Raw genomic sequence first — 19861 nt, 5'->3', positions numbered from 1 at the left:
GGTCATCGCCTTTCTCTGGGTGGCCCCGTCTTTCCACTGCTTTGTGTCTGCTTCCGTCCGCTCTCTGAGGAGTTCCTTGTGGTATCTGCACACAGCCCAGGCCTGGTCCTCCCTCCTGGCTAGTTCATTTTCCAGTCCTGGGGCCCCACAGGGACCGATGAGAACCCTGGATGGGTTCTGAACCCTGAAGAGATCATCTGGCTCTGCAGGGCCGGCTGTGGCCAGCGGTGGGTCAGGAGCCTGCTGCTCAGGGCAGGGGCTGGGCAGCTTCCCTGAGAAGGGGGGCAGTGGGTGGAGGAGGCAGGGGTGCTCCGTCCTGCAGGAGGGGAGACTGAGGCCCAGAAGTGACTGGCTTGCCCAGGCCCTGGGGTGCTCCCCGGTGGCTCCTGACCCTCAGGCCCGGGGGAGAACCCTATTCCCGCTTCCTGCTGATGGAACCTCACTCCTGTTTGACGGCAGACTTTTCTTCATTCTGGAGAAAGGGCTGTCTGTCCTGGGAAGGCTCTCAGCATCTTCTTTCTCTGCAGCCGGTAGCACAGAGCTGGCAGTTACTGCCGCCTTCTGTGCGGCGGCTCCGCGCTTTGCTCACACTCACATCCATGCTGCCTCTAGGGTGTGGGGCCTGGGCAAATATTGTTTGCAGGATCCTTGTCTATTTCAACAATCTGAGGCATCCAAAAATCAGCATGTCGGCACCATGCTGATCTCATGTGATTCTGTGAATGAAACACCAGTGGGAGTCGCTGCCACTGCCCGTCCTCTCAAGATGAGGCTGCCCCAGGGCCCTGTGGTGACCCTGTATGGGTTAAAGGGTTCGAGAGCACCCCAAAGGGGAGAAATGGGGCCTGAGGGCCACACAGGTCACAGCTAAGGATTGGAGCGGCCCTCCCGGACTCGCTGCTTGCTCTGACAGTCCCAGGAGTCAAGAGGGCCTCAGAAAGGCACACTCCACACGAGGGGCCTTTTGCGGCATGGGGCTTAATGAGGGGCTGCTCACCGACCCTGTAGGGGTGAGAAAACCGAGGCTCAGAGAGGCACAGCAGGAGGGAGGTCCCCTGGGGATGAAGACCCCCCCCAGTCCTCCACCCCTGGCCCTGTCGGCAGCCCCCTCGCTTGCTGAGCTCAGGGTTGAACCGCCTCCCGCACCCCTTCCCGGTGTTTTCCACCCTTCTCATCTGCCGAGTCCGGGCCTGAGCATCGCCCCATCTGGGAAACCCCTCATACTCCACCCGCCCAGCCAGCATCACTACTCCCATCCCCTTGCAGAGCACCCACACCCCTGTTGGGCTGTCCTTGGGGTGCACCATGATTAGGTGGTTAAATACCTGTCTTCTGCAGACTGGAAGGTTCCCAAGATCAGACCCTGTATCTCGGTCTGTGCGACCCCCTCAGCCCTGGTAGCACAGGCCCTGTGCCCAGGCAATGGTGACAGTGGTGATGGGTGGCACCCACTGAGCCTTTAGGGGCTGGGCACTGCTGGGACTTCTTCTCCTTATATCCCCTACCCTTAGTCCCCCCTCCCCACATACAATCGCTCTGTGAGGTCTGTTGTGCAGGTAACCCCTTTACCCATTTTACAGACAGGTAAACTGAGGCCTAGAAAGGGGAAGCTACTGGCCCGTGTCACTCAGCTAGTTAGTGGCAGAGCTACAATTTGACCCAAGTCTGTGCTCTAACCTCCCCACCATGCAAAGTTGGTGTCCCCCAAGCCTGGGGGAGCCCCCTGTCCAATGCTGAGGGTGAGGCCCATCATGATCTGCCATTTTCCCCCAGTCATCAGCCTGAGGTTGGGGGTCTGTGCCCTCCAGAAACCTCCCCCCGTGGTCAGCACAGACTGAGGGCTCCTCGTGCAGTCGGGACCTGGCATGGCATACTTCCTCAGTACCAGCCAGGGACTCGCCCCTCCGCTGCCACTGCCGGACTGCCTGCCTGTCCCTGATGGCTGGTGGTGCATGGCCAGTTCTGAGGGTTTCTGTGGGGTGAGTCAGGCAGCAGTGACCGAGGGCACCCACTTCTCCTTTCTCTCCCCTTCCGGTTCTGACAGCTCTAGAACCAAAACATAGGATGTAATTCCTTTTGGACGGTGAAGCCCGTCCAGGGGATGAACTGAACTTCGCACAGTTCAGTGTTATTCAGTGACATTAAGAAAGAGCCTTTTAATCCAATGAGTTCCTTAACGACTGCCGTTATTGCAAACGTAAGTCATAAATTCTAGGAACCAGGAGGAATTTGAGTCTTTAACTTGCGGTTTGGTCCCAGTGGCTCCAGTTTAATAAGTTTTTCATGCTTTTTGTTCCCACTTCTCCTTTCACTGAAAAGCGAGATTTCCTAGCCTCCCATCCCCGTGGACCTGGCGCTGATATTATCCATTATGGCAGTTTACAAGATAAACAGAAGTGCCACTTTTCACCTGGCGGCTGCTGGGGGCGGCCGTGTGGCTGTGCGCCATCGAGGCTGGAGCTGGGGCAGTGGCCTAGAGCTGACCCAGGAGCGGGCGCCCCGCGAGGGCGCGACACTGAGCATAGCCACCTGTTGTTCCCTTCGGGCTCGTGGCAGGTGGCAGGAGTGATGGGCACCCTGTGTGTCTGAAGGGTCCCCGCCCAGCCGCCCAGACCTCAGTGCTCCGCAGCTGTTTGGGGCAAGTCAGACACGGGCTCCGCGTGTAGCAGCCTCCCCCGGGCCTGGGTGGCTCCTGGGGCGCCCGTGAGGGACCGCCATGTGCGAGTGGCCGATGTCTGTCTACTCGAGCGGTGGGGGTGGGGTCAGGCGGTGTGTTGGGGGTTGCAGGAAGGGCAAGTGCTGGAGGAGAGGTGTGGGTGCTCCATGGGGGACCCTCCCAGAATACCCCTTAGAAAGGCCACCCAGGGCCTTCACAGCTCCAGTGTCACCCCAGCCCAGCAGGTTATTGAGGCAAGGGCCACACAGCCTCAGCCCACAAGACGGAGCTCCACGGTGCACACCGCCTACTGCCCACTTAGATCAGGCGTGCCAGGCTGCGCAGCAGTCTCTCTGTCCTGCTCCCGCCAAGCCCTGTTCCCAAAGCCACCAAGATTGTCTTCTCAAACCGGCCCGGGAGCCCCGGCTCTGTCGTGTCCTACTCGTGTGGCCTCTGGCAAGTTTCCCACCTTTCTGTGCCTCGGTTTCCCTCTGTGCAACATGCAGTATCTCTGTCTGCTTCCGTAACTGTTGGGAAGATTTCAGCGGCATTGTGGGTAGTACAAAGCCCCGTGAGCCCTAAGGCATGGGCGGCGGTTCCCGTCCGTCCGTCCGTCCGTCCGTCCGTCTGTCCGTGTTACCAGGAACATGGCCTTTCTCTCCAGTTTCCATGTGGCCGTGGTAACGCCGTCCAGGAGAAATCGACACGAGCCACGTGGACGAATGCAAATTTCCTAGTAGCCACACACAAGAGAAACAGGTGAAATTAATGTTAAGAATGTACGTACTTTTAGTTAACCCAATATATCCAGAATATTATGAGCTTGACACATAATCAACACAGCAGATCACTAACGAAGTAGCTGACATTCTCTTGTGTAGATGGTAAACACAGCTCAGGCGGACTCGCCCCGTTTGGGAGCTCACAGCCACGTGTGGCTGGAGGTCCCTGAGTAGGCAGCAGGGTTCTCAGGTCCAGAACATGCTTCGAGGAGCTGGAACAGAGCTCCTGTGTTTGAACGGATGAGACTGGACTAAGATGAAGAGCTCTCAGCCCACTTTTGAGGTCATTCAATTATGAATAATCAAATAACAGCAGCTGGTTGAAAAAATTAACACGAAATATTGCCACTTAAAAACGCTTTATCAAGCAAACTAGGCCCCAGATTAGAGGCCTGTTCTGAAATTGCTTTAACGATTAGTACCTTGTATTTGCATAATGGCTTTTTCCTCCCGGTGATGCCCTCCCCGCTTTGTTCTGGGGTGCCCCTGGGAGTGTGCTGCCCCTCATGTCTCATAGCTGCCTGAGTCTTGGGTGGGCCTGGGGTTAGGTGCCTGAACTGCGAGAGTCCCCGTGCTCAGGGCTGGGAGGGGGATATGCACACAGAAGCATGACATGGGAGCCCAGAGTGGGACTGGGTGAATGCCAGCTCAGAAACTGGGGAAGGCTTCTCAGAAGAGGTGACAGCTGGGTCTCGGAGCCCAAGCAGAAGAGCAGGGTTGGCACCCCAGTAGAAGGAGCAGCCTTGCAAAGGCCCAGTGCCCCCAAGAATGGGAGATAGGAAGTGGGGTAAGGCAAGCGAGCGAGGCAGGACCACCTGCTCAGGGCCCAGGGCTGCCATCTCAGAGATTTAGAAGCGCCACATGGTGTGTGACACTCCGTGGGGTTTGCAAGACATCAGAATTATCGAAGTTCCCTGGGACTCAGGGGAGGACCATCCGCCAACCCCAGGAAGGCATGGCCCACGTGGAAGCGCTTTCCGCCCTCCAACTGGGGTGTATTCAGTGACGGAGGGCGCCCAGGTGCGCAGAGGCTGCTTTGAAGTCAGTCTTCGCTGGGTGGAGAGGGGACCATAACACAGACGTGTGCCAGCGTGTGAGGCCGAGTGACAGCAAAGGTGGGTCCACCTCGGCCTCGGCGGCTGAGGTCGGGCCACAGGAGGCCCTCATGGCTGTGTTCTCTCTTACCCTGGTCATGTCAGACCCTTCTCAGGGCCTCAGTTTTCCCACCTCTGGAATGCAAGCTCCAGTGCAGACAGCAGGGGCCTCCCTTCCAGCCTGACGGATCCGTGGCTTTATGATCCAGGAGCCCGCTGCTTCCTGCTGGGTTCCCTGTCCTCGGAGTTGAAGTGATTTCCTAGGCTTAAACAAATGTGATGGTGACACGGCCGGGAATGTGATTTATCCATAGACATTTAGCCTCATGCTTTAGTGCGTACTAAAATGACTTCGCAGCTTTAAATGTGTCATGTTAGCATCTCTGGGAGAATTTTTTAAGGTACATAAAAAAAATGTAGAAGTTTCTGAGTCTACGCCACCTTCGGGGGTTTGGTCTTCCTTGTCTGTCCGTGGGGAGTGGGGCGGACGCACAGGTGGTGGGGGGGGCTTGCTGGGAGGGAGGAAGCTACGCGTCTCTGCCCTGCCTCTGGGCCAAGGCCCCTCCCAGGCAGGGGACACAGAGCAGACGCTCTGTCTGATGATGACCCCCAGCCGTGTGAAAGCCTGTCCCCACTCTGGGGTCCTCGCCCGCCCGCCTCGCCCGGCTGCAAAGAAAGTTTGTTTAAAAGCTACCCCGAACCCACTTATTTTCACGCCTCCTGGGATTAAAATTTAGTGTCGCAGGGGGACCCATGTGTATGGAGGACACCCACATGTGAGGCCTGGATTGGGTCGGGAGGGACTGGGTTTGGGATGTCTCGTGTTTGCCCCAAAGGATTGCTTTTTCAAAGGGCACAATTTTGAAAACAGACTATACAGAAACAGCCCCATTCAAAACCAACGACCAGCTCCAGCCCTGTGAGGCTGCCCACTCTCTCTCCTCATGGAAACCATAGCCCACCACAGTCTGAGGGGGGCAGAGAGTAACACCCCAGAGTGGAGCTATTGGCAGGTGCCCCCCTCCGCTGGTACCAGTGGCCATAGTCCTCAGGTGTTTCCTTGCTCGGCAGTCTGGTCGGCCGAGGGTGCCTTCCAGAGCTGGGTGCCCTGGCTGTGGGCTGGTAAGGAGGTGACAGCTCTCCATGGTTCTTTCTTGACGAGGCCACCTTATCTGGCTGGCCGAGCTCTCCCCCTCTGGCTGGTCAGGCCTTCGTTTGTACAACAAATACTTCGGGAGCACCGACTGTGGTCCCAACCCGGGGTCTCCTCAGCAGCACGTGGTCCCTCAGGCCCTGTCAAGGTCTCTCCATCCTCACGGGAGCTCTGTGAGCCCAGCTGGCCGGCCGTGGGGACTGGCCAAATGGAGCAAATAACCAGCACGCAGGGAGCGTGCACAGGTCTGTTCCCATGCTGAGCCTTCTCTTTGGACGGGGAGGAGATGGGCTCTGAGAGGTGAAGACACCTGCCCAAGGGCACACAGCAGCTAAGGGGCAGAACTGGTTTGAACTGGGTTTGTCTGACTTAGAAGACCACCTGCCTACCAGCCATCCCTGCCCCAGGCTGCCTGACAGAGCCCCGCCTCGGGCCTGGGACCCTGCAGGCCCCGCGCGTATAACTCATCTAACAGGACGTCCACCAGGGCCAGACCTTGACAGGCCAGGAGGCTGGGAGGCCGAAGGAGGTGTTGCTGGAGGCCCACTTAGAGGGCGCGTAGGTTTTGCCAAAATGTGATTTAGGAAATCTGCCTTGGCTCCCACCGGGCCGGTCACTGCCTTATTTGGGGCCAGGGTCTTGGGACGCTCTAGGTCTCAGCTATGTCTGTTGCTCAGGAACTGAGGACTGGAGGTCCTGGCCCCAGAGTGACCCTGTAGGCACAGCCCAGTGGCAGGGCAGGTAGCACAGGGCCCTGGCCTTTCTTTCTTGCACTTGTGCGTCTAGACAAGCTGCCCAATGCCCTCTGTCCTTCCAGAGCTGGCTGCTGGACAGGCAGGGTAGAGGGCAGCCCCGTGAACAGGCTCATAGTGTCCCCCTCTTGTCTGGTTATGGAGGCCGCTGGCTGCAGCTGGTGGGACTGAGCCCCACAGTCTGCTCCCTGCAGCTCCGGGGCGCCCTGCCCTGCCCTCCCCTCCTGGGACACCTTCTTGGCCCCTTGGCACACGGGCCTGAGCTGTCCTGAAGGCCCTGGCTGTCCGTGGTTTGGAGCTTCACTGACCCTGAAACCCTGTCTGCCGACCCCCAGCACTGCAGGAAAGAGGTTTGTTCATTCTCTGTGTTAGAGCGGGCACAGGGGCCCTTCTGAACGAATGCGGAGCAGACGCCCCCATTGCCACCTTGTCCCGGCTAAGCATTCAGATGTATGCAGGCAGCAGACACGGCGTGGACGTCTGTGAATTCTGATTCTTACCACCCAGTTAAAGCGGTCCTTTCAGGGCTAGATGGTCACAGTGATTCTGCGGCCCGAGTTAACAGATTTCCGCAGGGTGGGGAGGCCAGTGTGGAGGGGCGTTCTGAAGACGTGCACGTGTGTCTTGCCGTTTTCCAGAGGAGCAGGGTCCCGCTGGCTGTGGCCAGAAGGAGAGGTTCCAGCCTGTCATTTAAGGGCCCTGCAGAGCCCTCTCCTGATAGGTCTTCTGGGAGCCGTTGAGGATAAAGACCAGGCCCTTTTCACATTATTTCCCTTGTGCTCAACACAGACCTACATTGGCACTTGAGAAATATTGCTTAAAAATGAATAAGCATAACATGCTAGATTACTGGATTTCATTGTAAAAACCCGGCCTTGTACATAATATCTGCTGTATTGATTGCCAGACTCCTATTCGTCCTACACAACCCAGACCAGAGATCATCTCCAAGAAGCCATCCCCAGCCCTACCTGGCTGACTGGCAGTGCCCCTTTCTCAGAGGATTAAAAAGCACACCAGGATTATCTCTGTCAGGTGTTATTGTCTTCTAGTATTTGTCCTCCCACCTCCACCCCCAGAGGTGAGCTTCCGTAAGGGTCGTCCCTGAGGGGGCAGAGCATAGAAAGGGCAGATAACCTGACCCGGGCCTTGCACAGTGTGGCACAAAGTGCCCAGGGGTGAGGTCCCAAACATGCCCTATTCCTGTACAGAAGCAGCGGTCTCAGGTGCGGTTCGGTGGGTCCCCCTGAGTGTCAGCCCCTTTGCCTGGGTTTGTACCATCGTCTCAGCAACACTGCCCAGTGGGTGGCCCTGCCTCCGTTTTGCAGTAGAGGAAATGGAGGTAACATGCCTGAGATCACATAGCGTGCTTTACATGATGGAAGAGGGATTGAAACACTGAGCCATCTGCTGCTGTGACCCTGGACAGTCCCCTGGGTCTCGCCCCTGTGACCCAGCCCGAATGGTGGGGAAGCTCTTCCAGGGCTTAAGAAGACTCCCCCTCGGGCTCTGGTATCGTCTAGTGTGCTCCTAAGTGGCTTTGCAGCCTTGGGGGACTATCTTGCCCTGTCCGGGACCTGGCTTCCGACCTGTAGGAAGAACAGGTTGGGGTGAGGGTCTGCCGAGAGTAACATTGCCAAGCTCCCTAATGTGTAAGCAGCTCCTTGTCTGTCTGTCCCCACGTGCAGACCAGCCCACAGTCTGCTTTTTTGGGTCCTTGGGAGCCTCCCCCCGAGGTCAGGAAATGTCCGATTGGGTTTCCTAGCTAACAGTGGTTTGGTGTCCTGCTTCCCAGCGTCTGACAGCCGGGCCAGAAGCCACACCCGTGCCCGGCAGTGGCAATATTTTATGTCCACCGTAAACACACAGGCGTGCCAGAGGCAGAAAGCCCAGAGTTTGTTCTTTTCTTTGATTTTCCGTAGGCGGCCTGGGGCAGTGGCAGGTCTCTCTGAACAGCTGACTTTCTGTAACAAAATCCGTTGGGCAGGAGAGGCTGCTGGGGTGGTGGCCTCGGGGTCCCGGGTAGGAGGTGAGGGGAGTGGGCTTCTGCCTCCCCGTAGGGCAGCAGGCTGTGCCCAGGCCCCTCCTGGAGGATCTCAGGCCATTGTGAGGACTAAAATAATTGCCAGGATTTAGCATCTGTCAGCGCAGCTGCCTGCCAGAAAGCAGGGAGAGCAAAGAGATGAGACAGGGAGGAGGCGGGGGTGGGGGGACAGGGTCACTGTCCAAGAGCATCGAGTGGGGGCTGGGGACCGAGGCGCCCACCTGGTGTTGTCCAGTGAAGGGAACTGGGCCGAGGTCTCGCCGTGGCACGGGCCTGGCCCTGGAGGCTTGTCTGCGTCGGGATGTCTACGCCCCTGCCTTGGCCCAGGATCCCTCCATTCACACCGGCGACTGGGCAGAGAACGGCAACGTCTGAAACCTGTGAGAGCAAATCACCCTCTGGGGTGGTGGGCCCGTCACCCTTGAGTGAGCACCTGCTCTGTTCTGGGCCTGTGCGGGTCACTTACATTGTGGCTGATCCCCCCAATGCCCTCACAAGGGGGTTGGTGGTAATCTCACTTTGCAGATGGGGAACCTGAGGCTTAGGTTATCCTGCCCAGAGTCACAGAGCTAGAAATGCGCGCGGCTGAGAACCCCTCTTGCACTCGTCTGACTGCTTCCCCTCTAGGGGTCACTAGGGAGAGAGTCCAGTTCTTACGGACAAGAGACGCACGTGTCCCGGCCTGACCTGGAAGGAGGTGGGGACCCGCCAGCCCTGTGACCCCGCTCTGACCGAGCGCTGGTATGTGCCCAGATCCAGTGTTGCGGGATGTTGAGCTTCTCCATGAAATGTAGCCTTGGCAGCTTGGAACCTCCACGAGAAAGTCTGCTGGCCCGAGACCCTGGTCTGCAAAGAATTGGGGTCCAACCGAACAGCTTACCGTGAAAGCTGCAGAGAGCACGATGGAACTGCCCTGAGGTGACGCCAAAGGCACTTCCGGGTTTTGCAGGGCCTTGGGGTCCTTTGCAAGGACTGTGCCCTGGGCCCAGGTGAGCCTCGCCTCTCCCCTACGGGACCGCGTGAGGGGCCGTGTGCGGCAGCACCGGACACTCACCAAGCTCGTATCGCCAGAGGAAACAAGCCAGGATCCTCACACAGTTGGCTTCACCTCCCAGTCACTGCACTGCGCTCCAGGACACTCCAGACTCCCCCAACCCCGCATTTGTCGTTTTCTCCTCCCTGGCCTTACAGATGCACTGGGCCCAGCTGGTCAGGACATAAGTAACCTGCTTTAACAGATGCCTGAGACTTGTGATCCATCCCCTACCCGGCTCAGACACTCACTTTAGGAGATGACACCTTTGCTAAAAAGCCAAGTAACCGTACAATGTCCGTGCCATGTTGGCCAAAGGGACAGATCTGTTGGGAACCAGAGTTTGGCACCCCATGCAAACGACATTACTACATTCTGGAAGCATCTGCCTCAGTCTGCTCACCTGGAGTGTGAAGCCCACGGCGCAGAGGTGGTGCCTTTGTCACATGTGTCCCTGGACCCAGTGAGTTACCAGCACAGTCAGTCTTAGCATCCATGTTGATTCAACCAATTGAAGCTGATAGTCTTTTTATCTCAATTGCTGAGTTGAACAAACATGTTGGATTTTACTTTCATAATCTTGTTCTAATTTAACAAAGACATTTCTTTGGTGTTTCTTTTATTCCCCCTTCTCCCATGATGTGGAACACGCATGAAGCGGAATTTCAGTGCTGCTACTTTGTCATCTCAAATAAGATGCATGAACCTGTATTTCTTCGTGCTCACTGGCCTGGATTGAATAATGGCTGCGAGGGTGTTGCCACCACTGAAAAGCGCTGTGACTGTGGGAGACAGGACGTGAGCGCCCTGAGGCCCTTTGACAAGGGCCCTGGGAGGAGAGGAGGCCAGGGCGAAAGCTGTCGGTTCGCTTCCCCAGTCTTCAGGCTTCAGAAGCAGACATTTTGCAGAATCGAGAGGCATCTGCATTTTTTAGAATTTCTGTCCCAAGTTAAGATGCCAGAACACACATTCTCTCTCTCTCTCTCTCTCTCTCTCTCTCTCTCTCTGTCTCTCTCTCGTGTTTCTGGCTATTTTCAGCCTCAGTGCCCTGCGTTAGAAGAGGTGAGTGGAAAGTGGTGCATGGAAACTGATCCCGTGTGATCAGGGTTCCTGGTCTTGAGAAAGAAATGCAAGCTGAGTGCTTGGTAGTGGACATGTGTTGGGGTAACCACTCTGGGTGTATTCCCAGCGTCTCAGTCTTGTGGCCTCGTCCCTTCTGCGAGTACACAGAGCAGGGAGGGACTGTCATCTCACTCTTGCCTGCAGGAACCCACAGTGAGGTGCTCACTGTGAATGGGATTGGAGTGCTTGTAGCCCTTTGCCTGAGGGCGCTCCCCAGACCATACGGACAGCTGCACTCTTGCTGGCTTGACGACGTGTCGGGGAAAGAACTTGAGGCCAGCAGGGTAGCCTGAAAATTAGGAGAGGAAATGCGGGGGCGGGGGGGGACCCACAGAGAGCAGGAGTCCCACCGTCTAATAACCCGCTGAAATCCTTGGCTGACCATTACCCTCAGACACACAGGGAGCATCCTAAGGTTCCCAGCAAGACACTCAGCAGCTGGAAACTGAATTCAGCAGCCTTCTCAGCTGCTGCCCACAGTGTGAGTCCAACTCAGTTAACTGTGAGTTAGAACAAATATTACTCTTCAGAAGAAATAGTAGGATCCAGGATCTGTAATGTATCATTCATGATGTTTAGTGTCCAATAAAGTAAAGTCAGCCTTGCAAAGAAACAGGAAAAAGTGAGTCGTAGTCCGCAACAAAACGGAGTCAACAGGAACCAACCTTGAGATGACTGAGATGTTACAATTAGCAGCTTTTATAAATACGGTCAGGGACTTAGAGGAAAATATGTGCCAAATGAGTGAACAGAGGGGGAGCCTTAGCAGAGAATAGAAACTATGAAAAAGGGCCAAATGGAAATTCTAAAACTGAAAAGCACGATAACTGAGATGAACAGTCACTGGATCAGTTTGACAGAAGATTGCAGGTGACGGAGAGTCATTGAGCCTGAAGAGAGTCCAGTGGAAGTTATATACTCTAAATAAAATGGAGAGGAAAGAAAGTTGAAAAATAGGAACAGGGCCTCAGACATGTGGGACAGTATCAAGTGGTCCCACACAGCTATAATTGGGATCTCAGAAGGAGAAGAGGCAGACAAAAAAATTGTAAAAATCGTGGCCTTAAACTTCCTAAATTGCAAAGCCTCTATGCTAACACTACAAAATATTGCTGAGAGAAATGGAAAAAGATTTAAACAAATGAAAGTATATACTGTGTGTATGGGTTGGAAGATGATTATGGTTACGATGTCGGTTTTCCTCAAATTAAACAGTAGATTCAATACAGTTGCTATTATGATCCCAGCAGACTTTATTATTTAATCGATAAGATGATTGTAAAGCTTATGTGGTAACACAAAGGACCTTAGAATAGTCTAAACATCTCATAAAAGAACAAAGCTAGAGGATTTAAATGACCTGATTTTAAGACTTTGTATAAAATGAATCAAGACAGAGTGGTATTGGCATAAGGATGGAATGGACTAGAGAATTCCAAAACAGACCCACACTTCCGTGATCATTTGCTTTTTGTCAAAGGGATCTGAGCTGCCCAGTGGGAAAAAGTATTCAACAATTTGATCTGAAACCTGGGTATCCCTGTGGGAAAAAAATGGACCCCAGTCTCTACCTCACACACAAAAGCCTTTGAGATGGACAAGAGGCCTAAACATAAGCACTGGAACTATATAGGTCTTGGAAGAAAATATACAAAAAAAACGTTTGCAACCTGGACGAAAGCAAAGATTTCTTACACAGGACAAGGTCAGGACACCATACAAGAAACATTTGACCAGTGAGGCTTCGTTAAAATGAAAAATGAATTCTTACCAAAAGACACCATTCCGAAAACAAGTAGCCAAAGCCAGAGACTGGAAAAAAGTTCACAAAACATATCTGAAAAAAGGACTTTTATCCAGAATATATACAGAACTAGAATTCAGTAAGAAAAAGACAGGCAATGACTTTTCAGAAATGGATAAGGCCTTCCGCAAAAGAAGATGCATTAATGTCTGAAAGCTCATGGGAATTCCTGCACGTCATCAGCCACCACAGAAATGCCAATGAAGCCACACTGACGCCTCCCTAGACACCCAGTGCAGCAGTGACAGTTGGGAAGACCAGCAGTCACCGGGGCTGAAGAGAACCGGGAATAGCGGGGACTCGTGTCCAAGGCTGGTGGGGACGCAAATGCTGCAGCCGCTTGGAAATACGCCGGCAGCCGCCGATGGCGTTAAACACCCCTCCCCCCACCCCAGCCCTGACCCAGCACTTCCACGCCTCGTGGCGTTTCATTTCTAGAGGAAATGAGAGCAGACGTATGTACGTACACACACACACACACGCGCGTGCACACACGCACACGCACACATGCACACGCACGCACACACACATGCACATGTACACACGCACGCACGCACGCACACGGCGGCAGGAGCAGCTCTGATTTACAGCAACCCAAACCTGGAGGCAGCCCATGTTTATCAAGAGAAGACTGGATGACAAGCGTGGGTGTTGTCTCAAAGACGTGATGGTGGGGAAAGAAACCAGACACAAAAGTGACCGTGACACACAATGCCATTCCTGTGGCGCTCTAGAACCGACAAAAGTAATCTATGGTGAACGGTCAGGAGGGCGGTTGCTGGGCGAGGGGACGGGACTGGTCAGGAAGGAGAGGGACGCTTAGCGACACGAGAATGTTGTGTAACGTGGTGGCTGCACATGGGCATCCATTGGCCAGAATGGTACAGCTAAGCTGCTGCTTGATCTGCAGGTAAACCTTAGCAAAAGCATGGTGACAAACCTCTGGCAGGCATCCTGCCCGTGCTTGAAACGCATCTAAGGTGCCCAACAGGTGTCTGTGTTTGTCTAGATGGGGCTGACTTATAGGTTGCAGCAGGAAGAGGGAGGCGGAGAAGGGACTTGAGCCCTCGGACACCTTGTCTAGGACCTGACCTTCTCTTGGGGCCTCAGCGTCTTTCTGGTCCCACCTGCCCAGGAAGCGTCTGGACCCCTTCTGGCCTTCACTGCCCGCTGCCTCCTTAAAAATACCGCAGCTCCCCTTTGGGCTCGGGCTGGGGCTGGTGCCTGCCTCCCCCATGATCAGTAGATTGCCTCTAGTCTGTCTCTGAACCCCTCAGTGCTGACTTCAGAGCTCAGCCTGTCATTGAGTCCTGAGCGAGTGTGCATGGTGGCCAGTGCCCCTGAGTGGGAGCAGGGGAACAGGAGTACGTCCCCCAGAGGACCCCTAAGACCTGGGCAAGTGCCTGGCATTGTGCATCCGGGCCTCCCCCGTCTGTGCGACGGGGGCTGTGGGCTCGTGTGGGAGGCACTGCTGCTGGTGGACTGGAGGTGGGGCTGCATGGAAGTCTTTGCTGAAAAGGAGTCTGAGGTGGGTGGGACAGAGTCCTGGGGTCACTCAGAATGTCCCTACCCCCCTCCCCGAAGCGGGGCTCTTGTGCTGGCAATTTGGGGTCCTTGTACCAGATGACTTTGAGGACCCCTTCTGAGCCTACTTTTCATCATTTTTATTCATTTCATCAGCTCTTAGAATGTTTAATTGTCAGGGTCCCCCAGCCCCCCCCACTTCCTTCCACCTGCCCTCCAGAGCAGAGCCGCTGTCTGTCTCCAGACGGTATGAGTGGCCTCATCTGCATCTGAGCTGTCTGATTTAACAGCCTGAAAGCTCCCCCGTCTCCTCTGTTCCACACCGTCACAGTTCTCAGCAGTGGCTTTGTCACCAGCCCTGCTCTGCTGTATGACAAAAATCTGGGTGGCTGGCACTTGCTGAAAAGAGCACCTGCAGGGACTTCCCTGGACCCCCAGTACCCTGGTGGGCAGAGTCGTGGAGCTGTTTCCTTTGGGACAGTGTCTGGAGAGGCGAGGAGCAGTGACTGACCATTCCCAAGGCCCACTGGGGAATGGACCCCTGAGATGGTAAGAGGACCCATGAGTCACTGACACCTCCCTCCCTTCCCGGTGGTTCCGAGTGGCGCCTCCATCACCATCTAGGCTCTGCTGTGCTCCCCAGTGTGAGTCCCAAGACTGCCCACGTGCAGGCAGATGTCTTCCAGGGGAGGGCGGATGGGAGAGGAGAGACCCAGGATGGGCCAGGGCCGCGCTGTCCCCTCAGCCGCGGTGTGTGTTTCCATCTGAGCTCTCCACCTCCGAGGGTGTGTGAGGTTAAAACAGAAACGCTTTTCAAGCGCCTGGCATGCACATTGGCGCAGCAAGGTCACCGGCGGTGGGTGGCTCTCGTGGAGTGGAACAGAGGTCCTTTCGCCGGCCCAGCAGCGTGCTCAGTCCTGCCAGCTTTCACCCTCTCACCCGGAGTGCAGCTGCCTCTCCTTCCCTGGCTCATGGCTGCCTGTGGGGGTTTCCTCAGGATGGGAGCTGGCGCCTCCCCCCCCCCACACTCCCACCCCATGGAGGTCCAGATGCATCTGCCCACAGTCCCAGTGTGGCTGCGTCCCACAGGGGCGGTGCCCAGCGATTTGGCGAGACCCCCTCTGGCTGCAGAGAGGCCTTCCTTGAATACAGACTCGCCCTCCCTCAAGTAGATTTTGTCTGATTCCCGCCCCCGCCCCAAGCCCCCCAGCCTATAAAATGACAGCTAATATTCAGAAACTAGGTTTGGGAGGGGGCCAGGACCCATTCATAAGAACTGCTGGGTATCATTTCTTCCCTCGCCTCCCTCCCCCATCTCCCTGAACTGTGGCTGCCTCTGGGGTGGAGCGAGCAAGTGCGCCTCCACGTTTTGATGCCTTCTCAGAATTGAACTTTCGGGGGCCCTGCTTTGGACCCAGGTTATGAGGTGTGTCCTCGCACAGAGAGCCAAGAGCACGTGGGGGTGGCATGGGCCTCCAGGGCGAGCTTGGCCCTCTGAGCACAGCCTGCCCCCAGGACGGACACCGTGATAGACTGAAGAGCTGGCTGGCCCTGGGCCTGGGGTGGCTCCTGCCCCTGAATCCCAGGCCAGGGGGCTTGTCCTAGCTCATGGGAACTGGTGGGTGGTTGGAGCTGCTCGTTTGCCAGTTTGGTGGAATATTTGCTGAACACCTACTGTGTGTCAGGCATGGCAATCAGAACGGATTAAGAAGTTGGGTTTCGTCCGGAGAAGAGACAGGCCCATTTCAGTCACTTTATTAGAACAGCTGGATAGCAGTGGGTGGGATGTACATTGGACGAGAGTGCCAGGGCGAGTCCTAGATTGCAGACCAGGCGGGGGGATCCCAGCAGGCCTCTTGGAGGAGGTGTCCTGCCACCTGCGTCTTGCAGGGTGAGCGCAGTAACTTGGGAGTTGAGTCAAGGCTTGACCATGAGCTGAAACAAAGGGTTACTGAGTCATGAGTTAAGCGGTAATTTCCTTGGTGCTCGTTTCTGAAGGTGCATCACAAATTTCGTGTCCCCGTCCGCTCCGCTTCCTTACCTGTTGGTAGGGAAGGTGTCCCTGTGTGGGCTCTGCACCTTGACCTTCACACTGGGAGACCCTGGGCTGAGCAAGAGCGCTCAGGTTCCCGATAACAGGCACGGGCCCTGGGAGAGGGCGTTTGGCCTGGAGGCAGGGGCGCAGGCCCCAGAGCCGGGCACTCCGTGGACTGGCCGTGCGAAGATTCGGGTGAGGCCAGGTATCACCCCTGGGCCATCGGCATGTGTCCCCAGCATTAACTTAAGGGCTGGAGAAGCTGGGGCTTTATCATGATAGGTCCTAGAAGTGCGGCAGTGCTCGCTCCAGGCTGCCCGACTTAAACTCTCCTGACACCTGGGAGGCAGGTGCTGCCCCCAGGGAGGGAGGCGCTTGCGGTGGCCCCGCCCACCTCCCCTGTCCCGAGGCCGCCTCGGGCTGTGTCCCCTGTAGACCTGGCTGGACCTCCTTCCCTCTGACCACTTCCCTCCTGTGCAGTGAGCATGACCTGGGGGAGGACATCTACGACTGCGTCCCGTGCGAGGATGAAGGGGACGATATCTACGAGGACATCATCAAGGTGGAGGTGCAGCAGCCCATGGTAAGCTGCCCGCAGGGACGGTTCGGTTGGCAGAGGGACCTGGACCTTTCTTCAAAAACTCTGAGCCGACCCCAATTCTGAGCCACCGAGGGGGAGCTGCTGCCGTGCAGAGGGGGCTCCAGAAGCTGCACCCCGTCCTCCCCTTCCTGGGGCCCAGTCTGTTGCGGGCCCTTCTTCCCTGTGAAATGTTCCGAGGAGACTGGCAGGTGACACTGCTGCCACCTTCCTTCCAGGATGCGTTGCTATGGAATTCTCGGAGGCTGTGAGGACTCTGAGCCTTCACCGCCTGGGGAGCAGTCGCTCGGTGCTCAGTCTTGTCCAGGCCTTTCTACCCCTTTGTGCAGCGTGATGAGGCCGCTGTTGGCTCAATTAGCCAGCTGTGTGTCTTTTATGTGGCGACGGTATTTATTCCCGAGCAGGCTTTGGTGAATAATCTCTCGGACGCCAGTTGGCTGCAGTATGGGTTTATTGCCAGCAGCTGCTGTGTGGAAGGTGGGGGTCCTGCGGGGCTGAGCCAGGGAGATGGGGACCTGCCGGGGCGGGCCCCCAAACTCTGCGGGGTGGTCAAGTTGCCACTTGCCAATGGTGGAGGCTTTTGATACCATTTGCTTTCACCCAAGAAATGGGGGAAGTTCTCATAAAGTAAATTTTAGTGTCGTCCGTCAGTAGTTGTCGGGGGGTAACCAGCTGGTGGTAGGAAACAAAAAGCTGAGAAGCAGCCCCCCGATGAGGCCTTTCAGGGGCCTTTCCCACCTCGATGGCGCCTGTTGCCTCCTCCAGCAGCGCGTGGCAGAGCCGCGGACATGCTGGGCAGTGGCGCTTCCAGCCCCCAAACTCTGCTCCTCATTTTGCCCCCGAAGGGTCTAAAGGTGGGTTTCCTTCCCCACAGTCATCAGGGGTCTTGCCCTGGAGAGTCAGCTGTGGGTCTGCGACAGCAGGTCTGCCCGTGGCTAATCTGCCCCCCACCTGGCAGACATCCGTGCCTCGCCTCCCTGGAGCTGGCCCGAAGGCCCGGCTAGCCTCTGGATGTGGCGGCAAACTGAGACAGGGCCACCTTCACCCTCAAGCTCTTTGGAAGCTGGGTGTCCTCTGGGTAAAGCAAGAGTGGTGGCCTGTGGTTACCTGAGGGGTCCCCCACCCCCAGGCCATACAAGCTCCCGAGAGACCCTCATCTGTGCCCCGCCTGCAGAGGCCCTAGAGTGGGCACTCCCCAGAGACCGCTGCTGTCCCTGGTCCTGAAGTGCACGTGACAGGACCTGAGGGGGCTGGGGCAGATGCCCGCCTGTGTCCTGGTGCGCCACCTGCCCGGCTCTGCTCAGTGTCCTGACGCTTGGCGTTGGTGCTCACAAGTGTGTTCCAGGCAGAGCGGGCCTCCTGCCACGTCCTCTGAGATAAAACAGCTGCTTTTATTTCATCCCCTGTCATGTCGGGAGCTACCTGAACAGTCTTAGTGGAAGGTAATGGGGATGTGACTTCTGCAAAGGCAGATAAAGCCAGAAGACGGCAGGTGTCACTCTCAGAGCCCAGATGTGGGGGAGGCTGGTGACGTGCTGGGTCCCAGTGCTTCCCCGCACACCCAGCCCACAAGGGCAGGTGCGGGGCTGTGATGTGACCCCCGCTGTTGTGTGAATGCACACGAGCATCCCTGACTTCACCACGCACAGCTTGAATCACAAGCCGACGCTGCTAACTGGTTCTTTCTGTCGTTTGTTTCCCCACGCTTTCAGATTAGATACATGCAGGTGAGTGGCCATGGGGAGGCCGGGTAAGTGCTGCCAGCTCCCTCTCCTCCACCTCTCTGCAAGGCCTCACACCTCTTTGGAAAAACTTGGACCCCTGTCCCCAGGGAGACATTGTCAGATACCATTTTTACATCGTTTTCGGGGCATCATGGACCCCCAGCGTGCCCGGGAAGCCCTAAGAGTAACAGTGCGGCTCCCAGGCTGAGCAGGGCTGTGGGCCTGTGTAGGAGCCTTGGGGGGGCTGCCGCTGACCCGGCCCTTGGGGCATGTGCCCCGTGTTGCTTTGTAGAGCTGCGGCCCTGGCAGATGCAAGCAGGGCCCTGGGTCATTTCCTGGAGAAGGAGGTAGAGTTGGAGGAGGATGGTACGGCAGCTATGAGTCCAGATGTCATGTCATTTGTCCCAGCTCCGTTCCCCCAGACCCTTACTTGCAGGCAGCTGTGGCTCAGCCTGAAAGGATTTCAGGAGAGTGACTGTCTCTGAGTGACTAACCCCTCCACCACCCCCTTTCCCACACAGTCTCTTGGTCAGTCCCACCCCTGGCCATGTTCCCCTAGAGGTGAGGTGGGAGGCAGGCCCTGCCACAGATGCGTGTTGCCCAGTGACCCCTGCCAGTGGGCTGTTTCAGGACGCTGGTTGGAGGCAGGTGGACATTCGGAAAGCCCAGCCCTGCGAGGAACTGCTGTCTCTCTCTGAGACACTAATGGGACAGGTGCTTAGTTGGTCCTCAGGGAGCTGGTCAGAGCCTCTCCTTGTGTACACAGTAGGCGTTTTAAGCATGTCACACCTGATGATAATGCTGGACGGGGTGGCTTCTGAGGATGTTACCCTGGTCTGGAAGCCTCCATTGTCACCAGTTCCATGTTCATACCACATCCTCTCCCTGTGCCTCAGCTGCAAAAGGGAGGGGAAGGACTTGGGACCCTTGTGTCTCCCATCTGGCCCCACCGTTTCATACTCGGCGATCCCACGGCCAAGCCCAGGAGGTTGGCAGGCCTGGCGGGGATCCTGGTTTATGTTGCGTGTTCATCCTCTAGAAAATGGGCATGACCGAGGATGACAAGAGGAACTGCTGCTTGCTGGAGATTCAGGAGACCGAGGCCAAGTACTACCGGACCCTGGAGGACATCGAGAAGGTGGGCCGGGCTTCGGCCCTTTTCTGATGGCCACTGGGTCCATTGTATGGCCCCCAGTCCACCCTGGGGGAGACTTAGGGCAGTGGTGATGGATGGCGGTACTTGGTGGCCCTCTCAGCTTTGCCATCAGGCACCCCCACCAAAAACAGAGGTTGCCCTCACCTTTCCTCTGCTGCCTTCTCGCCCTCTGTCCCCCACTCGAGCCACGGGCCCTGGCCAGGCTGGTGTCCTCGTTGGCCACCCCACTGCCCCTGTTCCCACCTCAGTTCGGGCCCCTGACTATCCTGGACTTGTCTGTGGCTCCTTCCAGGCTGAACTGGGCGTCCTAATGGCTTCTGCTCTGAATGCACTCAGCTAAGCCTTTTATGTATGCCCTCTCACAGAGCTAAGCTCCTTATGTAT

At 56.4% G+C, this 19861-nt stretch overlaps 1 protein-coding gene across 7 annotated transcripts in view; it reads left to right on the top strand.

Annotated features, from left to right (window-relative positions):
• Positions 1–19861, top strand: part of VAV2 (vav guanine nucleotide exchange factor 2) — a 166924-nt gene that overhangs the window by 108583 nt on the left and 38480 nt on the right. For 4 of the 7 annotated variants that reach the window (XR_002123656.1, XM_019639603.1, XM_019639619.1 and 1 more), the window contains exons 5-7: positions 16480–16582; positions 18310–18324; positions 19361–19459. Coding sequence is in view for 6 of the 7 variants with exons in the window: in XM_019639603.1 (XP_019495148.1) it covers positions 16480–16582; positions 18310–18324; positions 19361–19459 (217 nt within the window). In the remaining variant the exon portion in view is untranslated. The remainder of the gene's footprint in view (positions 1–16479; positions 16583–18309; positions 18325–19360; positions 19460–19861) is intronic. The other 3 variants (XM_019639630.1, XM_019639610.1, XM_019639596.1) reach the window with 1 other exon arrangement.

This window comes from Hipposideros armiger, unplaced genomic scaffold (assembly GCF_001890085.2).
Source record: "Hipposideros armiger isolate ML-2016 unplaced genomic scaffold, ASM189008v1 scaffold_3, whole genome shotgun sequence".
Lineage (NCBI taxonomy): Eukaryota > Metazoa > Chordata > Mammalia > Chiroptera > Hipposideridae > Hipposideros > Hipposideros armiger.
This window is presented reverse-complemented; position numbering and strand designations above follow the sequence as displayed.